We start from the raw sequence: 23482 nt of genomic DNA, 5'->3' as shown, positions 1-23482 counted from the left end.
TAAGGTTATTTGGGTGCTGTGTCAGAATTGGTGGTTTTCTTGGTCCCCAGATGCTTGTGACCCAAAATGGCCAACACTGGATTAGACCTTTAGTTAGGCTTGAAAATTCTGCCCAGTATGTTTTATACTAGAAGTTCTTTGCCTCTTTGCTTCGAAAGTTCCCTTCCAGTGTTATAAAATTCCACAAAGTAACACAAGTATAACGCAGTAAAGAGAATAGTGTGCAATTAAAAACATAGAATTATTATTCCTGTTTTACTTATTGTGAAACTGCTTGTTTGTGCTGGATTGACATTTAGTTGAGGGGATAAAAACAGAATTTGTGGGGAAATCTCAGCAAGTCCAGCAGAAATCAGCGTTCATGTTTCGGCTCCAGTGACCCTTCTTCAGAACTGATGGTAGCTAGGAAAACATTGATTGTTTTTCTTGGTGGGGGGCCGGGGGGAAACAAGGGGTAAACAACAGATGGAAATAGAACAATTGGACAGACAAAAGGAGTGGATAAAAGTCAACCTAGGAGAATGAATAACTGCCAATGGGAACTATTAATGGGTATACAAAGTTAAAAATCACACAACACTAGGTTAGAGTCCAACATGTTTATTTGGAAACACTAGCTTTTGGAATGCTGCTCCTTCATCAAACACCTGATGAAAGAGCAGTGCTCTGAAAGCTAGTGCTTCCAAATAAACCTGTTGGACTATAACCTGGTGTTGTGTGATTTTTAACTTTGTACACTCCTAACACCAGCACCTCCAAATCATAATAATGGATAGTGTGTAATAGCAGATCATATGATAACAAGTCTGGTGTGGGGGGATTGGGGCAAGGACATGGGAGAAGGTGCCTCAAATCTTAAACTTCTTGAACTTGGCATTGGGTTCATAAGGTTCCCAAGTGGAAAATATGGTGCTGTTCTTCCAGCTTGTACTGAGCTTTGCTGGAACACTGCAGCAAACCTGAGACTGAGATATTGGCAGGGGAGCAAGTTGGTGCATTGAAGTGGCAGGCAACTGGAAGCTTAGGATCTTCTTTGAGGACAGAACGTACATGTTCTGCAAAGTGGTCACCCAGTCTATGCTTCATTTCCCAACGTAGAGGAGATGACGTGAGCAGTGAATGCAGTAGATTAGAGTGAGTGAAGTGCAGGTAAAATGCTGCTTCACCTGGATAGTGAGGACAGAGGGCAGATGTTTCATCTTCTGCAGTTGCAGGGGAAGGTGTTGTGGGGCCGAGCAGGGGGGTTTTGGGACTGAAGGAGGAGTTGACCAGGGTGTCCTGGAGGGAATAATCCTTGTGGAAGGCTGACAGAGAAGGGGAGGGGAATGTTTTTCATGTGGTGGCATACCACTGCGTGGCGGAAATGGGGGCGAATGATCCACTGGTGGAATAATAGATGAGGACAAAAGGAGGACTCTATTGCTGCTGTTGGAGGAAAAAGAGAGGGAGTGAGGGCTGAAATGCAGGAGATGAATTGGACATTTCAGAGGTTCCCTTTTTGAACTTGGCATCATCAGAATAGATGCAATGGAGACAGAAGAACTGGAAGAACGAAATAGAGCCTTTACAGGAAGTACGGTGTGAGGTGGTATAGTCAAGGTTACTGCAGGAGTTGGCTGGTTTGGAGTGGACTATCTTCAGAAATGGAAACAGAGATGTCGAGGAAGGGAAGGACGGACTCAGATGGACTAGATGAAGGTGTGACTGGGATGGAAACCGGAACAAAATTGATAAACTTTCCCACTTTCAGATGACGGAGGGAAGCAATATCATTGACATATCGGAGAAAGAGTTGTCGGTGGGAGCTGAACTAGGACCGGAACAAGGGATGTTCCACATACCCCACCAACAGACAAGCATAACTAGGGCCCATGTGGGTATCCATGGCCACCCCTTTAACCTGAAGAAAGTAAGGGAGCTAAAAAAGTGAAGTTGTTCAGAGTGATTACGAGTTCCACATGGTGGAGGAGGGTGCTGGTGGATGGAGATGATTCAGGTTTTTTATCCAGGAAGAAGCAGAGAGCCCTGAGACCATCCTTGTGGGAGATAGATATGTAAAGGGACTGCATATCCTTAGTAAAATGGAGGCAGCTGGAGCTGACTGGAAATTCTGAAACTCATGTGAGATGTCACATGAATCGCAGATGTAATTGGGAAGCAACTGGACAAAGGCGGAGAAGACCACGTTGACATAGGAAGAGATAAGGAGCAGGCAGAAACAATGAGTCTATTTGGGCAGTCATGTTTATGGATTTTGGAAAGGAGGTAGAAGTTAGTTGTGAGAGGTTGGGAGACAATGAACTCGGAGGCAGTGCTGGGGAGATCACCAGATGAAATGAGGATGATGATCGTAGTGGACACAATGGCCTGATGTTCCCCTGGACCATAACCACACCATGGGAGATTGGAGGTGGAGTCTGAGAGCTGGCACTCAGCCTCTGCAATGTAGAGGTCAGTACGCCAAAAAACACCACCACCACCCCTGGCAGTGAGGTTTAATAACAAAGTCAGGGTTGGATCTGAGAGCACAGAGTGCAGTCAGTTCAGTCAAGGGGTATGGGTACTAGAATGAGGTTTTGGCAAGGCTTAGAGGTAATGTATTGCAGCCAGAGCAGCAAAGCTCAGTTAATTGCTAGTGGCTCACATGAATGGTCGTGGTGTTTGAGCATGCAATTAAAAGACTAGAGGGAGAGAGATATGGACAGACTGCGTAATTTTCCAATGATTTTTGCAGGAATCCTTGAAATCTTTTCACAGGTCACTTGCGCATTTGTGGACATCTGGTTGAGGACCACTGCTTTGCACCATGTAGGATGATAAAGTGCATTCTCAAATTCATGGTGTTCAATCCTGCAGGTGATATGACAATATATTCCAAAATTACATGTGAACACCATGAACTGAACTTCATTCAGGAGATGGGGGCCCCATGCAAAGGCTAGGGTGCAGGTGAAAGATTTACATTGCCACCTTTTTAGGAAACATTTGCTCTATTAAGTGCTAATCAAGCACTCTTGAGGCCAGTGCTGGGCCAACCATGGTATCAGGGGCCCTTAGGTGCCCACACCAGAGGCCAGCATCTCTTGACTGCACATAGCACTGACGGGGTAGTAGTAGGAGTTGCCTTCAATGCGCCCACCAGAGCCTGGGATCAGTGGGGCATCTAAGCCACAGATGAAAGAGGGCGGGCTGAGAATCCAAGAGGGGATGGAAAAGTGTTTAGAGGCATGGACAAAGGCAAGTACCCAATGCGCATCTCTCAACAGCCCCACTGGAGCCCATTAACTTATGTGCTTTTGGGTTTGCTGTGGGACAATTGTCCTGCCTGCTGCTGGTTGGATATCAGAGGCAGCAGGATGAGGCCTTTGAGTGAGTACTAACTGCCCACTGAAGGGTCTCAATTGGCAGAGGGTGAACTTGTTGGGGTAGAGGAGAAAGGTGGTGGTCCCACCTGATTAAGCACCCCCCCCCCCCCCGCACTCCAAACACACTTCAGAGGATGGAATTAAACTCCAACCCTTCCCCACATCACCCTAAACCAGAGTCAACTGTCTTTTGCACTACTTTACTGCTGTCAGTCTGAAATAACACAATTCCACAAATGATTGTAGATGCCATATTTGATGTACATGTGTGTGCATGTTACTAGTCTGTAAGAGTGTTTTAGTTTTGTTACTTTAATTTGCCTCCATGCATTTTCCAGTAATACATACTGGACATTCACGGGCAACATTTTTTTTTAGAACATTCATTTATTCAAATAATTGCTTGTAATTTCATGAAATCCTTTGATAAACCTTAGTTTTACATATGAATTAATGAGACAAAAGAATGCAATAGAATTAGGTCTTGTAACAGTTTTTTGTTTGGTCAGTTCTTTCATTTTTTTCCTAGATGTCTATTCATTGATAAAGTTCAATTAATGTAGATGCCAGTCATCGTCTAGAACTTTGTTTATATAATCATTTGTCAGGTGTTAGCAAATGCCATTCAAATTCTCCAAATTGGTGCAGTTAGACCACTTTAGGTTAATGTAGTAACCCTTCCAGTGGAAGTGGACTTGGGATGTTGCCCTGCCTTTAAAGTGGAAGGCAATGACAAAATACTGACCACATATCCCAATTCTTGACAAGTAGAAAATCCATATATTAAAGTATAAAAACATTTTTATAACACTTTTTGTTGTAAACTCTAAAAAATTGAGTTAATTAAAAGCACCGACAATGATTTACTTAGCTTTAAAAATTGTCCATACCTGATCCAGAATCAAACTTGGTTGCTGACCTATAAAATGAAAAATTATTTTAGTTGCAAGGACCGACACTTATGTAAGTATTCAAGGTATGCAAATTGCACAAGTTTTATATGAAAAAGGAAATACATTTTCAATTTTATACTAATTCGTGGCCATTTTGATCAAGCCATTGATCCCAGAATATAGAATGGCATAGGCTCTTTACTGTGATACAACAAATTCCAAGTACTCTGTAGACAATTTGTTTGGAATCTCAAACAGAGAATGCTTCTCTTGGCTTTTTATATCCCTTAAAATCCTCCTTTCCTAGATCACACACTGTAGGAATGTACCTGTACTGTTCTCTTGCAAGTAGCTTTCAGGCCCTCATTCCAAGTGGTTTCAGCAGTTAATATTGGCAGAGAGTATGGAAGGCATCATGTTCTATCCTCATACAATGACAACAGATACCCTGTACATACTTTTTAGCAAGGGTCAACAGACAATCAGGAATGAAAATACTGACCTGTCTTTTCATCAGCAGCAAGTCAACACTCAATACAGAGGACACGGTGACTTACAAGGGAGTTATCATGAATGAGGAATTTTAGATATAAAGAAAGCATGGATAGGCTAGAACTGTTCTCTCAAGAATAACACTGGAGCAAAATTTAATTGGGAGACATTAAATTTTGCAAAGCCTAGCAGATGTCAATATTCAAACAGGCATGGATTGAAAATAATGGTTAGAATCATAAGAATGAGTTGAGGAGTAAATTGTTCACACAGAGGAAATGAGATTTGAAACTCACTGCTTGAAAGGGTAATAAAGGCAGAATTACTCATCACATTTCAAATACATAGGACTTGGATATGCACTTGAGATGCTGTATCATACATGACAACAGAGCTGGAAGTTGGAATTAGGCTGGATAACACTTTTCAACTGGAATGGTCACAATGGACCAAGTGGCTGCTTTTGTTGGTGCAATTTTTTCTATCTTTCTAATTGTGCGAATGTATTCCTATCCCAGCTAATTCAGTTCAGGAACTGAACCAGCTTTTTGACTGGTACTGCATACCTCATGAAAAAGATCATAAATCAAATGAGGGAGGTGATTAATGTTAGAAGTATGAGAAGGTTTGAGAAGGTTTCCATGCCATCGTGGCATGTTCAACCACTGATTATTTATTTTCCTTGGCTTTTAACTGAAGTCTTCTGTGAAATGAAAACGTGAGTCTTGGTCAAAACTTGAGCTTATCAACTGACAAAGTGAGTAGCTGACCCACTCGAGTTAAGTATTACAGCTTGAAGTTTGTGCTTGGCTGACCTCACCTGCAGCAGTAGTTGGGAGAGAGTATAATTTCTTATGTTGCTTCAGGGTGGGGAGTGAAAAATAAGCTAGAATTTTCATTTGCGATTCATTTCCTATGAGCCCCTTCCTGGGGGGTTACTTGCGTGGATGTTGGATGAAGATTACAGAAAGACACAATTGTGATGCAATCAGCAGTTAAAGAGCTCACTGAAGAATGTGATTTGAACAGAAAGTACCTTAAACCCACGGAATTACATTCCAGCAGATATACAATTGAGTGTTAACCGTGTGATATAAATCTGACTAGATTATCTTCTGAGAGTAAGGTTTTGGAGGGGGCGGGGGAACAATCGACAAGAAATAAGAATTATGAGAAAGGTAAACTTTAAAGAAGTGAATAACCCCCACTGGACTGATCTCAAAATTTTGGTGAAATCTGTTTTAAAAGCATGACCAATCTGGTATCAAAAAATCTCCTAACTGTACACTCCAAGTACTTTTCTCATAATTCTTTTTCTGAAGTTTGAAGAGACTTTTGCTCTTACTAACTTATTGCTTTACATTTATAATGTTAATCCGAGTGATATAATTATTTTAATCCACCTCTGTTGTTTTGATGCATTAGTGAATTGCAGGTTAAATCATATTAAAAACTTGGTCGCTCTGAAAATATACTTAGTTACTGAGTATGTAAGGATTTTCTGTAGATCTTAAAATGCAGTAGCTCAAAGCCAGATGTAATTCTTTCTCACTATTCGTTGCATAGCTATCTGACTAGGCAATTTATACATTTTAAAAGGAAAAAATTCTGTCCTTGTGGGAACATCATGTTTCAGATATAAGTTAATGCTAGCTGTAAATTCAGGAGCCTTTGAAGCCCTCCATTCAGCTGTGGGAAAACTGCTGTTGGGTAATTACACTCAAGATGCTGCTGATCTGCTGTCAAGCAGAATTAACCCTCAGACTAGGCCTATCCATGCAAGCTGTTACAAGACAGCATTGTCTATACCGGACTCTCGAACCAATTAGTGAGCATGCTCTGGTCAGATTTATATCACACGTTAACACTCAGTTGTATATCTGTCCACAGCTGCCACAGCAAGATACAAGAGTAGCTCAGCAGGAGCCAGTTAGAGGATGTTACATGCATAAAGACTGTTCAATAAAATGTATTAAACTACCTGAGAATGAGGTATTAATCTTTATTCCCCACAGCAACAGGGAGAACTGAAGTGCACTTAAAAGGTTATAACAGTATTTTGATTAAAAGTTGAGTTATAACTAAGGTTTTCATAAATGGAGCAAAAAGAAAAGCAGGATTAATTTTCAAAGTCTGACTTTATTGATATTTTATTGCATCTCCACTTATGATACAATGAAGCTGCCGGTTTTCTCAAGTGCTATATTCTTAAGGGACTTGAACCAAATGCTTCACAGTCAAAGGTAGGTGGCGGGGCGGGGCGGGGCGGGGAGGAAGCAAGAGCCATATAACTGCTTAACTAGAGCTCAGGCAAGTCATTCTTATAGAGTACAATCTCAAGTTGGAAGACTACACCAGGAAGATGCTGAAACAAAGTTAAATTCTCAGAAGAGAACTCAAATATAGCATGAATGTTTTTTTTAAATTGCTAAAGCATGAATCAGAATCACACATACTTGGTTAGTGGAAGTGTTTTACAACAACATTACTAGAATTTCAGTTTCTTACTATTGATGTTTAACACTCTCATAAAATATGGCTCCCCGCCTTTCACACTAATGTGACAAGAGTCCAAGTCTCCAAAATTTATTTTCTAAAACCATTGCACTTGTTCACTTTCCTTACCTCCTGTTATGGCTCTGAAAATATTAAACAAAAAGCACTTAATCAACTCTTCTAATATCCTCACCTCATTCCTGAATTTCCTGCTCCTCGGATGCTGCCTGACCCGCTATGTTTTTTCCAGCATCAGTCTAATCTAGACTCTGATCTCCAGCTCCTGCAGTCCTCACTTTTGCCTAGTATCTTATCTTTCATCTTATCTACCTTTTCTCCCCTTTACACCTCTGAAATGCATTGAGATGATTTCCTATTTTAAAAGCATAAATATATATTTTGCAGTTGGTGTTGCAAAATCCCCCCCTCCCCCCGCAAAGGTAGCAGAAGGACCTTACTGGATATCTCCTTACACCAGGAAAAGTCATCTCACCCTAGTATAAGTATCTGTGTTTCATTGGAGGCATGGAACACCTATATGAACTAATTTGTTGCTCCTTAATAGCTCCCACTGTGAGAGTGTAAAGGGGAGGGGTAGATGGCTCTCAGAAATTTATGTGCATTTTATATGTAGTCAAAATATTGTGCAAAATGTTTGCACAAAATCCCTGCTCCTCTTACATATGATACACCCGCTCGATACCATGCAAAGCCAAACACGTTCTTTCAAAATCCCAACTGTCCAACCTTTGGATCTCTACCTGCCACAACCTTTCTGTTGCTACTTAATTGCATAACCACATGCACACCTCCACCTTTAATGTTCTAGTCTCAGATGAAACCAATACATTCTCAAACTCTCACTTTGGCCGTACCCCCAATAAGAGAACAGAAATCAGGGACACACACGTCCCAGGGGCCCAGACTTGAAAGGACATGGTAGTCAAATAGTTTAGCCAATTACATGTAGAATAGACTGGACCATTTCAAACTTCATTAAGTTCAGAGCCTATTAAAGATGCTCTCAGTATCCAGTATAATCCTAGAATGTATAGATAACCAATACCTAGCTTCTTTTCTTGACTCCAAACCATATTTAAGAACTCTTCTTCCCTCTACTTTCATCCCCAACAAGCGCAAGGTTGAGGCAAAGAGACCAGTTGCCTCTGCTGGTTCTCTCTTCCATTAGCAAATCTTCATACTTTATCTTTGTAACATCATCCACCTTCGTCTAGTCTCAGCTCAAATGTTGCTGAAATCTTCCATCGTGCCCTCACTACCTTTCTGTCTGACTACTCCATGGACTGCTACATTTGTACTCAATAAACTTGAGGTCATCCAAAATTCTGCTGCCCATGTCTAAACACAATAGTTCCTGTTCCCTTATCAATCCCTGCTCAACCTACACTAGCTCCCTATTGAGTAATGTCTTGATTTTAAAAATCCCACTCTCATTTTCAAACTCTCCATAAGCTTTCCCTCCCTATCTCTAATATCCTCCCCAGGCCCCTAACCTTCCAAAATATTTAATCCAATTCTAGGCTCTTGTGTATTCCCAATTAAAACTGTTGCCATGTTTTTATTTTGAAAGCCCCATTTACTGTAATTCCCTATCTACACTTCTCTGCATATCAAGTTCACTTTTCTTCTTGAAGGTATTTCTTAAAACTTACTTCCTTGACCAAGCCTGATCCAATACCTTCTCACATCATTCAACATCATACTTGGTTAACTAATGTGCTTATGTAATGCTTTGGGACATTCAATGCATTCTATAAGTTGTTGTTATAAATTGAGCATAGATCCTGAGGCATGTCACTACCTGCATTTTATCAACTTGAATGGCACCCACATTTCTTTTTGCTGATTTCCATCTCTTTAATATTCCTCTATATATCCATCTACATTTACTGCAAAAATTGTCCCTTAATTTTCTATGCTGCACCTAACACCATGTGGAAATCTATATATTCAATAACTGTTGCATTCCTTTTATCTATATCCTTTGAAATTTCCTTAAAAAGCTAAATTTAGGTTTGTCAAGCACAAATTGTCCTTTACAAAATTACGCTATCATTTCCCAATTAGTTTTGCTGTTTAGAAAAAAGTTTTTACCAATGACAGAATAAGACCAACTAATTTAAATCTTATTTTTAATAATGAAGGCTACTGCGCTTTGTCATTTCCTCCCGACTTATCATTGGAACTTTGGCAATGACCTCCACCTCAAACACATCACTATTTCTTTTTGCTCCATTAACATTTGAATGCAGTTCTTTTATTGAAAATGCAGAGTACTGGATCTAACAAAAGTTTTCCCATCATCCCTCATTGATCTAAGATGATCAAGCATTGGCAAAAATGTGTTGAGACCACAATTAGATCAGCCACGATCATATTGAATGGCAGAACATGCACAGGTGTTTGAATGACTTGTTTCTGTTCCCAATTCTTAGGTTAAAAATATCTCTAGAATTTTACTCAGGTAAAATATCTCCATAATTTTATCATTCTCAAATCACAAATAGCTGCCTTCACCTTAAAGTTGTCCAAACTTTGTCTATCATTGGTCCTGGAGACAGATATGCAGTTGCGACAAATATTCTTTCACAAATTTTAACTAATGATGGCAAAAATTTGCTTATATTTTTAAATCAGTGTGTAGCCATATCAACTAATCTCCTACTCACTTACTACATTTAAACTTTCATGATAGCATTTGAGATAGCGATTTGAATTTGTTTTGACTTGTCTATTTGGGGTAGATGACTGTGGTAATAGTCTGCAAAGATGTGCATTGCACAATATCATATAACAGAAATTTGTATTGTTCTCAACAAAATAAACATGACAGTGTACATGGTGTATGTTATGGAACAAGAATGACAGAGGGATAAGATAATCAAGAGCCATGGTGTAAAGAGTTGAAGAATTGAAATATTCCGCTCTGAAGAGTATTAGAATTGCATGTTTGCCAGACAACATTTGGAACATATAAAGCTGCCTCTGTGATTATCTAATAGTTAGAATAATATCCTTGGAGATTTATGGTGGCCAATCTAATTTGAGTTAGTTTGGTTTCCTTATTGCAGTATTAATATGGAACTAAGGAGTAAGTGGGGTAATTTTTAAACATTTTCATAAAGTGAAAATATATCAGGAATGTGATTGCGGAGGCAATCAAGCCCAATTCACGGCCTGCATGTTTTTATTTCCTAGCAGATCAGTTAAATCTGGATAGTTTAATACATAATTATAGCTTGAAAAAATATTTGAGAACTTCCAAATTAAAACTGATTGTGACACCATGTGGGATATTCAAGTTGCAGATGAGAAGTGTGGGCAATTTATAATAATTATTAGTGAAATTTCAAAATTATAGTCTTTTTTATTTATATATATATAGTGGTTAATTATACTTTTGGATGGCAATTTTGATATTTAACAATAATGGCTGTCAAGATGCACACTATTGTTTATTGCTTGCAGTGAGATTAATACATGTTAAAAACAGAGAACAGTAAACATTGGCTGCAACTTTACTAAGTTTTGATCAGTCATCAATTACTTGAGAATAGCAGTGGTTATATTTTGGTCCAATTATATCATTCATTAGTAGAATTATATGATAACAGTAGAGATAAATTTAAGAATATAAGTAGACAAACTTGAACTTATCCAAAATTCTGCTGCCCATATCTTAAAGTCCACCAAATTCATCTATCATTCCTGTGTTCACTGATTCATATTATTTCCCAATCAAACAATGTCTCAACTATAAAAATTACTATCTTTAATTTTCATCAATCCATGGCTTTGCCCCTAACTACCTTCCAAGATAAGAAGGCAAAATATTGTGGTTGCTGTAGATCTGAAATAAAGAGAAAACATTTCTGGAAATACTCAGTTAGGCAGCGTCTGTAAAGAGAAAAACAGTTCACAATTCAGATTGACATCTTTTCATCAGATCTCTTACCTCTGACACATCTTTGCTTTTCTAATTCTGGCCAATTTTAAATTGCTCTCTTGGCAGCAGGGTTTTCAACTGATGTGGCCCCAAATTCTGGAACAACGTTTTTGAATTTCTCTACACTCTTCTCTTTTTTCTAAGTCACTTCTTCAAGTCTACCATTTTGATTAAGGTTTTGGTCACCTGTCCTAATACCTCCTTATGAGGATCAGCTTCAAATTTTGTTTGACACTTTTCTGTGAGAGATCAGACACTTTACTACATTAAAGGCTCTATAAAATGTAAATTGTTGTTGATGAGGTTATAAGGTTCTTTCAAAGCTTACAAAAACAAGATTTATTGAAACATTAAAGCAATTCGAACAACTAACAATTTTGCAGATGTTTCAGTATTGGACTCCATGATTAGTGTATTATACTTCATTAAACTGATGTGTCATCTTCTTGATTCATGTACAACAGGTTCTCTTCTGCAGTGTTATGTATGGTCTGAGAGCATAAGGAACATGAGGTAATCCAGTGTGATACAGATCATACCTTCAGGGACTGGATGAAGAGCCTGTTTTCTAATGTATAGGAGGATAATTGACAATAAAGGAAGATGTTGACCTCATAAGTAATGAAACAAAGGAAAACAATGTACCAATATCCCACCACCCATCAAGATAGAAATATTCAACACAAATTAAAAATAGATCCTACGTACGATTTCATTAATGGACATAGTAATCAGTATTGCTAACTACTTGTAAAAAAACACACTTAGTACAGCTAAAAGCTAACAATAGCCAAGAGGCAATCATATCATAAATGGAAAACTACTAAAGTTTATTAAAGCCAGATGACCTTCAATAACAATAAAGTTGCTGCGGAACCCTGAATGTTTAAAGGGGTAACACTGGTAATCTGGACAGAGTTTTATTATCAATCCACAACATTCTTTTTCAACTGCTCAATACATTTGAGGAGTAGATGGAGCTTTACTATGCCAAACGCTGCATCCTGCCATCTGTTTTTGTTTAGCTTTTAAAGTTTATGATAAGTTTGGAGTCTTGTAGTTATTTTTTGCCCCTCCCCCTAAGTGCCTTGCAATGGATTTCAGTTCATAAGAATTGTAGGTACCAACTTGGAAACAGGATTGGAGTGCAATAACAAATACCAACACATGTAGGATATTTTTATGTGATTGTTGTTTTGGTCATTCTGTGCATACAGGGCACAAGAATTTAATGGGAAGTCTGCCTGTTATTGAGATGTTATTATTATACTTACGTAAAAAGGGGAGTTCCACAAACCACGCAACTGTAGGTCCCTTTATCTTTGTGCAGTGTGTATACCCCCGTAAAGGCACTAGAAGGGCAAATGCATTAAATGCATTAATTATAAAGCAATGTTGTTTTATACAATGTTTTGAAGCAAGTAACTTTATGTCTCATTTCCTTCAGTCTCATCCCTATTACTATAACAGTTTCCATTTTTACAAACAGGATCTTGAAAAAAAGATTGATAATCTCTGGCAACTGTGCATGCTGAATCATTCTGGCGATTTGGTACACAGCAGAGTGCGTTTTGGCTCAAAGCTCAGGAATAGAGGTTAAGGTCTGCTGCCAACACACTTCTGGAGTTTCTAAGCAAATGACTCACATTCAGTAAATTCAAACAGTATATTGTGACAGGAAGAAAGCGAAGCCTATTAACTGGGACCCCATGTGTGGTAAAAAGGCTTTTGCAAGGCATGAGTGGAAACAAGCAGTTACATCATTAATAAATTTGGATTGGAGGTACTTGAATAAGTGTGCCAGAGTCTACTATATAAAAGTAGACAAAATAGTTAGCTTTGGCACGTCAACTCAGCACTAAAATCAGCTGAGATCATCGACATTGCCACCTAACAGAGCCTTGGAAGAGGGTGAGAATTTTGTTTTTTAAAAAACAGCAATGAGGGCTAGCTTCCAAGGACTACAGACATTTGAGGGTAGTTATTGAACATTTTTGACATTCCAACTGCAAATGAGCCAATAAATACTTTCTCCACATGTGCTTCAAAAACGGGCTTAATTACGCTACCTTATTTTGGCAGCCTAGCATCTGAACACACAATGACCACCTTCAAACTAATCATTGGCAGAGGTCCATTTCCCTCTGTGTTTAGCTTTCTTTCGGATCTGGAAAAAGACTCCAAAGAAACAGTCAGCAGTCAGACTTCAGACTCTGCTACTTTGTTACCCCTTGTACTTTAGCAAAGTGAAACAATGAGACCAGAAGAACTCCACAATGTTTTGTTATCAATCGTAATAGTAAAGACAATTTGTTTAGCTGCTCTATCAAATGATTTATTTCAATGAAGTGAGAGATCTGAAAACATGGAAGTTGTTTTAATTCTAGTAGAAAGGCCGTAGAAAGGTCTGGCAAGAACCCAGCGGCAACTATGAAACACCTCATCAAAACTGATGAGTGAAAGAAATCAAGCATATTCGTTTTTTTGCATTTTCCAGATGCAAAAAGTATACTGGGGGTGCCAATCATGCACCGAGATGCATATTCATAGTCATATAGAAGGTGAAGATCAAGTAATTGACTAACTGTAGGTCAAGAGACAAGGGAAGATCATGAGATGGTGAGCTCCACTATTGCGGTGGACAACTGCTTGACCCACATAGGAGGTTAGTGAGCAAAATTAGGGCGCATGGTATTGGGGGCAAAGTACTAACTTGGATTGAAAGTTGGTTGGCTGATAGGAAACAAAGAGTAGTGATAAACGGCTCTATTTCGGAATGGCAGGCAGTGACCAGTGGGGTACCGCAGGGATCTGTGCTGGGACCGCAGCTTTTTACAATATATGTTAATGACATAGAAGATGGTATTAGCAATAACATTAGCAAATTTGCTGATGATACTAAGCTGGGTGGCAGGGTGAAATGTGATGAGGATGTTAGGAGATTACAGGGTGACCTGGACAAGTTAGTTGAGTGGGCAGATGCATGGCAGATGCAGTTTAATGTGGATAAATGTATGGTTATTCACTTTAGTGGCAAGAACAGGAAGGCAGATTACTACCTCAATAGAATCAATTTAGGTAAAGGGGCAGTACAAAGAGATCTGGATGTTCTTGTACACCAGTCAATGAAGGTAAGCATGCAGGTACAGCCGCTAGTGAAGAAAGCTAATAGCATGCTGGCCTTCATAACAAGAGGGATTGAGTATAGAAGCAAAGAGGTTCTCCTGTAACTGTACAGGGCCCTGGTGAGACCACACCTGGAGTACTGTGTGCAGTTCTGGTCTCCAAATTTGAGGAAAGACATTCTGGCTATTGAGGGAGTGCAGCGTAGGTTCACGAGGTCAATTCCTGGAACGGCGAGATTACCTTACACTGAAAGACTGGAGCGACTGGGCTTGTATACCCTTGAGTTTAGAAGACTGAGAGGGGATCTGATTGAGACATATAAGATTATGAAAGGATTGGACACTCTGGAGGCAGGAAACATGTTTCCGCTGATGGGTGAGTGCCGAACCAGAGGACACAGCTTAAAAATACGGGGTAGACCATTTAGGACAGAGATGAGGAGAAACTTCTTCACCAAGAGAGTGGTGGTTGTGTGGAATGCTCTGCCCCAGAGGGCAGTGAAGGCCCAGTCTCTGGATTCATTTAAGAAAGAGTTGGATAGAGTTCTCAAGGATTGTGGAATCAAGGGTTATGGAGATAAGGCAGGAACAGGATACTGATTAAAGATGATCAGCCATGATCATATTGAATGGTGGTGCAGGCTCAAAGGGCAGAATGGCCTACTCCTGCACCTATTGTCTATTGTTTTAGCTCCACAGACTCTGTGAGCATCAGCATCCAGTAGTCTCTTTGAAGACTGTAGCTTTGTCGACTGTCACCAGTGTAAACTAGCTGTAGCCTGTATAGCATTTGTTGTGATCAGGGATGATCAATTATTAGTCAAGGTGCTTGAATCATGCAATAGGCTTTCGATTTGCATAAAACACTAGCTGTTAGTTTAGTGCACTGGACTAGCAACTAATGTGACACACAGCACCAATCCGGTGTAGATTGGAAGTACACACATCATTTTAATCCCTCAGTATCTGTTTATCACATAAAATAACATGATCTCATTTACTCCATCCAGTTATACCTTTCTGTTCCCTTTTCCTGAGTCACATGATATTGTTGGGCTGTCAGCCGCTCCCGCAGTTCCTGCTCTGGGAAGACCACTTTGCAGCTGCTCTTATCCCTCCGTGAACCTGAAAGAGAGAGAGAGAGAATATGGGAGAAGCAGTTCTTTAGTTCAAACCCAAATCATTTCTTTAGATGACGGCCATAGCACGGCTTCTGCACTCATTTGTCAAATGCCAAACTAACCTCCAATGCAATGCTGAATTCAGCTGAATATAGCTGATTACTTCTTTAATTCCAAGTTAAGAATGTGCAAAAGAGCCAGGTGATTCCAGTGGAGCAGTGGCCATGTGTTACAGCCAAAAGCCTTTGTGTATATATGATAGTGATTAACTCCATACTGATAGTGGAAAAGAATTAATTTCACACAGAAATTAGAGAAAAAAAAGGTGCAGTTCACTCAAGTTGAGAACTGACTATTTTGACCTTTTTGCTCTGAAACCATTGTACCAGTGTCACTTGGTTTTTAAAGATACCAGCAACTAATAAGTTCAAAATGTAATGGTCGGGGGATGGAATGGATATAATGGTGCCATTCTAGCCTACAATGTCTGTGAAATTTAAATTGAAGGTGATTTATCAATGTTACATGATACCGAGCTTTGAGAAGATTTGTAGCTCAGGTTGAGGTTCTGGATGCAGGTTTGCTCACTGAGCTGGAAGGTTCGGTTTCAGATGTTTCGTCACCATACTAGGTCACTTCATTCGTGAGCCTCTGATGAAGCACTGGTGGTATGGCCCGCTTTTTATTTATGTGTTTAGGTTTCCTTGGGTTTCTGACATCATATCCTATGGTGATGCCATTTCCCATGGTGATGTCATTTCCTGTTCTTTTTCTCAGGTGAGGTAAATGGGATCCAAGTCAATGTGTTTGCTGACAAAACCATGCTTTGAGGAATTCTCACATGTGTCTCTGTTTGGCTTATCCAAGAATGGATGTGCTATCCCAGTCGAAGTGGTGTCCTTCCTCATCTGTTTGTAAAGATACTAGTAAGAGTGGGTCATGTCTTACGACCCCCGAGCAAAAGAACAGGGAATGACATCACCACAGGAAATGGTGTCACCAATCCAAGGAAACCTAAACACATAAATAAAAAGTGAGCCATACCACCAGTACTTCATCCGGAGACTCACTGATGATGATACCAGTATGGTGATGAAACATCTGAAACCGAACCTGCCATCTCAACAAGCAAACCTACATCCCATTATATGATATTGTTTGTCTGCATCTTGTCGGTTCTCCTTCTGAGTGAACTTCACAGAATTAGATTTGCGGGCACAAGAGATTTTCCCAGATCACTGTGATGTAAATGGGCAATATACATTATCCAGCTTGGATAATAAAACAGCTGTACATCCTTTTAAGAAAACCTGCAAAATATCTCTTGAGCATTAAGGTGCTTCAATTATAATTTATTTTCATTCACATAGAAGAAGTGATTTCAGTTGTTCAAATCTATTGCAAATCTTGTAAACTCAATAGCTCAGGCAAATTACATTTGTACTTTCAAGTCAATGAGCAAATGATGCACCACACAAAACAAAGCTAATCATGGTAATGACAAATAAGAATTTAAAAATCATTCTCATGGAAAATATGAGCATATCAAAATGCAAGCCAAATATAAAAAACATGTGAAAATTGGGTTATTTTGATTTGAATGTTATGGCAATATTCAGATGTTTGGTTTAGAAACAGTTCTCTTAATAGAACTTGTACTTCACATGGATTTGATTCACTTATTTAAACCTTTAAAAATGAATGACATGGTGTTCTCCTCACTGGAAGTGGCAAGAGGGGTGGGGAGAGGAGTCGGTAACAGGGCGAGTTGGTCTTAGAAAAAAACTCATCTCCTTCATTGGAGACTAGCAGGGAGGCGGTTTTTGGAAGTCCTTCCCCGGTCCTTCCTCTGGATCCCCTGACCTGAGGATAAAACTAAAATGGCTGACAGCTTCTGATGATTGAAGCCATCAAGGTCAAGGCCTGTATTAAGGCAAGATACTTACGTGTCAGCTCTGAATTAGTCGATTGGTGGATGATGGGCTAAGTTATGGAACAAAGAAGAAAAAAGAAAATTTACAGCCCAGGAACAGACCCTTCAGCCCTTTAAGCCTGAGCTGATCCAAATCCACTGTCTAAACCTGTCACCCAATTCTTAAGTATTCCTCTGTTCCCCACCAACTCATGAATCTGTCCAGATGTATCTTAAATGAATCTACCTTGCCTGCCTCTACTACCTCTGCTGGCAACGTGTTCCAGGTACCTATCACCCTCTGTGTAAAATACTTGCTGTGTGTATCCCACTTAAACATTTCACCTCTCACTTTGAAAGCTCTCATTATTGAATCCTTCACCCTGGGAAAAGGCTCATCTCTATCTACCCTGTCTATACCCTTCATGATTTTGTAGATCTCTGTCAGGTTCCCCCCTCAATCTCCTTTTTTCTAATGAAAAAAAAACAAACCTAACCTACTCAACCTCTCTTCATAGCTAGCAGCTTCCATACCAGGCAACATTGTCATAAACCTTCTCTGCACCCTCTCCAAAGAGTCCACATCCTTCTGGTAATTTGGCGACCAGAATTGCACACAATATTCTAAATGCGGCCAACCCAATGTCTTGTACAATTTTAACATGACCTGCCAGCTCTTATACTCAATATCCCATCCGATGAAGTCAAGCATACCATATGCCTTCTTGACTACTCTATCCACCTGTGCAGCAACCTTCAGGGTACAATGGACCTGAACTCCAAGATCTCTCTGCTCACCAGCTTTTCCCAAGGCTCTTCTGTTTACTGCATAGTTTGTTCTAGAATTAGACTTCCCAGAATGCATCACCTCACATTTGCCTGGATCTGCCACTTCTCCACCCAACAATCCAGTCTATCTATAATGTCCTGTATTCTTTGACAGTTGCCTAAGCTTTCTGCTACTCCACCAATCTTCGTGTCATCTGTAAATTTGCTGATCATACCAACAGTGCCCTCTTCCAGGTCATTTATGTCTATCACAAACAACAATGGCCCCAATACTGACCCCTGTGGAACTGCACTGCTCACCTTTCTCTATTTCGAGAAACTCCATTCAATTACTCCTCTCTGTCTACTGTTGCTCAACCTGTTCTTCATCCACTTAGCTAGAACACCCTGCACACCATGTGACTTCACTTTCTCCATTATTTTACCATGGAGAACCTGATCAAACACCTTACTAAACTCCATGTATATGACATCCACAGCCCTTCCTTCATCTATCAACTTGGTCACTTCCGCAAATAACTCTATTAAGTTGGTAAGGTATGGATTTCCCCCACACAAAACTGTTGCTATTACTGATAAACCCATTCTTTTCCCAATATAAATAGATTTTATCCCTCAGTACTTTCTCCAGAAACTTTCCCACCACTGATGTCAGGCTCACTGGTCTGTAGTTACCTGGAATATCCCTACTACCCTTCTTGTACAGGGGGACAACATGAGCAACACTCCAGTCGTCCAGCACCTCACCTGTGTTTAAGGATGCCACAAAGATATCTGTCAGGGTCCCAGCTATTTCCTCTCTCACCTCTCTCAGCAACTTGGGATAGATCCCATCTGGTCCTGGAGATTTGTCTACCTTAATAATAGATAGAGTCATGGGCCAACACACTGATTCCTACACATAATACATCTTCTCATATCTTTTCTAATATGCTGCTGGCAATTTAACAGCAAATGATGTGAACTGGATACGTATTTCAGAGTTTAATAAAGCAAAGTTGATAATTTAACAAGGTTTTAGAAATTTTCTTTTTAAACATGCATGTGGTTTAGGTGCAGTAGTCCATTCAAACTTGAGCCTCCCCTGCTATTCAATAAGGTCATGGATAAGGTCTGAGTGTGACCTCAAATCAACCTAATCCTGAAAATCTTTTATCCCTTTGTCTTCCAAGAATCCATCCACTTCTGCCTTAAAAAAAAACGAAGAGCCTGCTTCCATCACATTTTTGGGAAGAGTTCCCGAAATCGCAACCCTCAGGCAAAACAATTTGAATTACTCCTTTTGGGTGAGCACTGATTTTTAAATTTACTTCTAGGTTCTTCCAAAAGAGGAAACATCTTCTCCACATCTATCTTGTCAGCAGCCCTCAGGATTTTAATTGTATTAATCAACTCAAAACTCTGGTTGTAATGGAAGATTTGTGATTTTTGTATAAAATGTCTACCACTATTAACTATTTTAGAGTTGGGATTTTAAACCAGTAATATGTGGGTTTTGGTCTGTGTAAATGAAGGATTTTAGTGATGGACTTGTCAGCATTTGTGCAGCCATTTTTAAAAAAAAAATCTAGCATAAGTGAAAAAAATCACTAGCGTGTTAATGGGAATTTGTTTGCATTGGGAAAGTTTGCTCCTGGGCAGAGTAAATATAGAGTATAAATAGCTTGCTTTCAGAGAGAAGAACCAGAATTGAACTTTTATTGCTCAGGGGAAAAGCCCATTCTGGAAAACAAATTGATTTTCAGTTTGCAGAAGTTGTGGTTGGTGTTAGATTTTAAATAGTTCTTTCTGAAGAAAGAAAATCATTCAGAACAGTGAGGAAGTAGTTTACCTCATTGTAAAGACATCAGGGTGAAAATTCTAGACCATAATGTTTGATGTTGCCTGGACTGGAGTGGAGTTTATCAGCTGTCAGGAGAGGTTGGACAAACTTGGATTGCTTTCATTAGAGCATTGGAGTTCGAGTGAGCGATCTGAGAAGTATATAAAATTATGGGAGGTATGGAGAGGAAAGATTGTCAGATTTTTTTCCTTGGGTGGAAATGTCAGATAATAGGGGGCAAAGGTTAAGGTGAGAAAGTGAAAGTTTAAAGGAGGTTATTATAATCGTAGAATATACTTTTTATGATTAAAAACAGATCTGCAACATTACATGCTTGTGTGTCAGTGATCACTTCATTAGATAAAAGAAAGAAAACATGATCTATCAAGCCAGATTTCAGTCTGGGATCTGGCTTGCCCAGTAATAACATTAGCTGGGAACATAAAACAGACACAAGACTAACCTATCTATAAGATAGCCTGCTTATTCCAAATATTACTCTAGTAAACCGTTTCCAATTTGTCTCCAATAGTATTGCTTCCTTTCTTAAATTATGTGATTAATATTGTGCATAGCACTCCAGTTTCAGTCTTACCAATGCTCTGTATAACTGAACCATAACCTTCCTGGTCTATATTCAATTTCCCTCACTATAGAACATAGAACAATACAACGCAGAACAAGCCCTTCGGCCCATGATGTTGCGCCGACCTGTGACCTATTCTAAGACCATCCCCTACACTATCTCATCATCATCATCCATGTGCTTATCCAAGGATTGTTTAAATGCCCCTAATATGGCTGAGTTAACTACATTGGCAGGTAGGGCATTCCACACCCTTGCCACTCTCTGAGAGAAGAACTTGCCTCTGACATCCGTCTTAAATCTATTACCCTTCAATTTGTAGTTATGCAATCTCGTGCAAGCTGACATCATCATTGGGAAAAAGATTTTCATTGTGTACCCTATCTAATCCTCCGATCATCTTTTATGTCTCTATGAAATTCCATCTTAGCCTTCTTCTTTCCAATGAGAACAGATCCAAGTCTCTCAGCCTTTCCTCATAAGAGCTTCCCTCCAGACCAGGCAACATCCTAGTAAATCTCATCTGCACCTTTTCCAATGCTTCCTGTAATGGGGCAACCAGAATTGTACACAATATTCCATGTGGGGCCACACTAGCATTTTTTATAGTTGCAGCATGACATTGCAGCTCCAGAACTCAATCCCTCTACTAATGAAACCTAACACACTGTATGCCTTCTTAATAGCACTATCAACCTGGGTGGCAACTTTCAGGGATCTATGTACATGGACTCCAAGATCCCTCTGCACATCCACACTACCAAGAATATTTCCATTGACCCAGTACTCTGCCTTCCTGTTATTCTTCCCAAAGTGAATCACCTCACATGTAACTACATTGAACTCCATTTGCCATCTCTCAGCCTAATTCTGCAGTTTATCCGTGTCCCTGCAATATTCTTCCACACTGCCCACTACTCCACCTACTTTAGTGTCACCTGCAAAGTTACTAACCCATCCACTTATGCCGGCGTCTAAGTCATTTATAAAAATGACAAACAGCAGTGGTCCCAAAAAGATCCTTGTGGCACACCACTGGTAACCGGACTCTAGGCTGAATATTTTCCATCAACCACCACTCGTGCTCTTCTTTCAGAAAGCCAGTTTAATACCCAAACTGTTAAATCACCCTCAATCCCATGCCTTGGCATTTTCTCCAACAGCTTACCATGTGGAACCTTATCAAAAGCTTTATATAAATGATAATCTATTAGCTCTCCTAGGTACTTGCAGTACCTGCTTACAAACCTTCCGAGATTCACGCAAAATGTACCCAGGTTCCTCTGCATTTCAGAGCTGTGCAATTTCTCATCATTGGACAATGTTTTTTTTTATTATTCTGGCCAAAGTTGACAATTTTATGTTGTCACATATTATACTGTATTATCCGCATCTCTGCCCACTCACTTACCTTATTCATATCTTTTTGTAACCTCCTTGTAACCTCCTCAAACTTACTTTCCCACTTACACTTGTGTCGGTAGCAAATTTAACAACCATACTTTCCATTCCTCATCCATTTATATCAACTGAAACAGTTAAGGTTCCAGCACTAAACCCCTGTGGCACCACTTGTTACATCTTAACAACCTGAAAACCACCTATTTGTAACTCTGTTTCCTGTTAAGTAGTTCAATTTTCTAAGTAGGCCAATATGCTATGGCCTACATCATGAACTTTCTTTCTTCTGCAATAATATGGCTTGGCACTTCATCAAATGCCTTCTGGGAATCTAGTTATAGTACATCAATCATGCCCCTTATCAACGGCACACACTACCTCCTTAAAGAACTCCAACAGATTGGTTTATGAAATGGAAGTCATGCTTGACCAATGTTGCTTCTTCCTGATTACTTTGAAGTTAGCATTGATACATAACTTCTTTGATAATAGTTTCAAACATTTTCAGTATGACAGATGTTAAACTAACTGGCCTTATTCTGTCCCCCTCACCTTCTGAATAAAGGAGTTCCGTTTTTCATCTTGTTTTTATTTAATATTTTAACAATAGTCCAAGACCCACTCCCCTCTTGCTCTCGTTGAATGCAAAATTCAATTATGTTATGGTTGCTGCTACCCAAGTGCTCTTTAACTATGAGATAGTTAGTTATTTCAACCTCATTGCACAACACCAGGTCAAGTACAGCCTGCTTTCTGGTTGGCTCCAGCTGCTGTAATAAATTATCCTGAACACATTCTATGAACTCCTCATTCAGGCTACTTTAGCCCATTTGACTTTTCTAGTTGATATGAAGATCAAAATTTCCCATGATTATGACTATGCCTTTCTGACAAGTATTCACTATGTCTTCCTTTACTCCTGACCCTCTTGTATTGTTAATGTTTGGGGACCTGTACACCACTCTCCAAGTAACTTCTTACCTTTACCATTTCTACTTAAACTGTTTCCATATGTTGTGGTTCTGTTCACCGAGCTGGAAGTTTTTGCTGCAAACGTTTCGTTCCCTGACTAGGGAACATCATCAGTGCTACTGGAGCCTCCTGTGAAGCGCTGCTTTGATGTTTCTTCCGGTATTTATAGTGGTTTGTTCTTGCCGCTTCCGGGTGTCACCCGGAAGCGGCAAGAACAAACCACTATAAATACCGGAAGAAACATCAAAGCAGCGCTTCACAGGAGGCTCCAACAGCACTGATGATGTTCCCTAGCCAGGGAACGAAACGTTTGCAGCAAAAACGTCCAGCTCGGCGAGCAGAACCACAACAACGGACACCCGAGCTACAAATCTTCAATCAGATTTTATTTACTTTTATGCATTTACTCCCTTTGTAAATTCTTGGTTGTTTCTTCAATTCATACGCCTATCCCTTCCTGAGATGGTCTGTTTATCAATTCCCACTTGAAGACCTTTTGCTTTATTTCTACTCATTCATTTACCACACTTGATAAATTTGA

General features: G+C 39.6%; 1 protein-coding gene across 4 annotated transcripts in view; it reads right to left on the bottom strand.

The window, feature by feature from the left end:
- Window positions 1-23482, bottom strand: part of msrb3 (methionine sulfoxide reductase B3) — a 136761-nt gene that overhangs the window by 72876 nt on the left and 40403 nt on the right. For all 4 annotated transcript variants that reach the window (XM_060839315.1, XM_060839314.1, XM_060839313.1 and 1 more), the window contains 3 exons: window positions 15355-15463; window positions 12488-12565; window positions 4256-4284 (listed from right to left, as the gene is read on the bottom strand). In XM_060839315.1, coding sequence (XP_060695298.1) covers window positions 4256-4284; window positions 12488-12565; window positions 15355-15463 — 216 coding nt within the window. The remainder of the gene's footprint in view (window positions 1-4255; window positions 4285-12487; window positions 12566-15354; window positions 15464-23482) is intronic.

This window comes from Hemiscyllium ocellatum, chromosome 19 (genome assembly GCF_020745735.1).
Source record: "Hemiscyllium ocellatum isolate sHemOce1 chromosome 19, sHemOce1.pat.X.cur, whole genome shotgun sequence".
Lineage (NCBI taxonomy): Eukaryota > Metazoa > Chordata > Chondrichthyes > Orectolobiformes > Hemiscylliidae > Hemiscyllium > Hemiscyllium ocellatum.
This window is presented reverse-complemented; position numbering and strand designations above follow the sequence as displayed.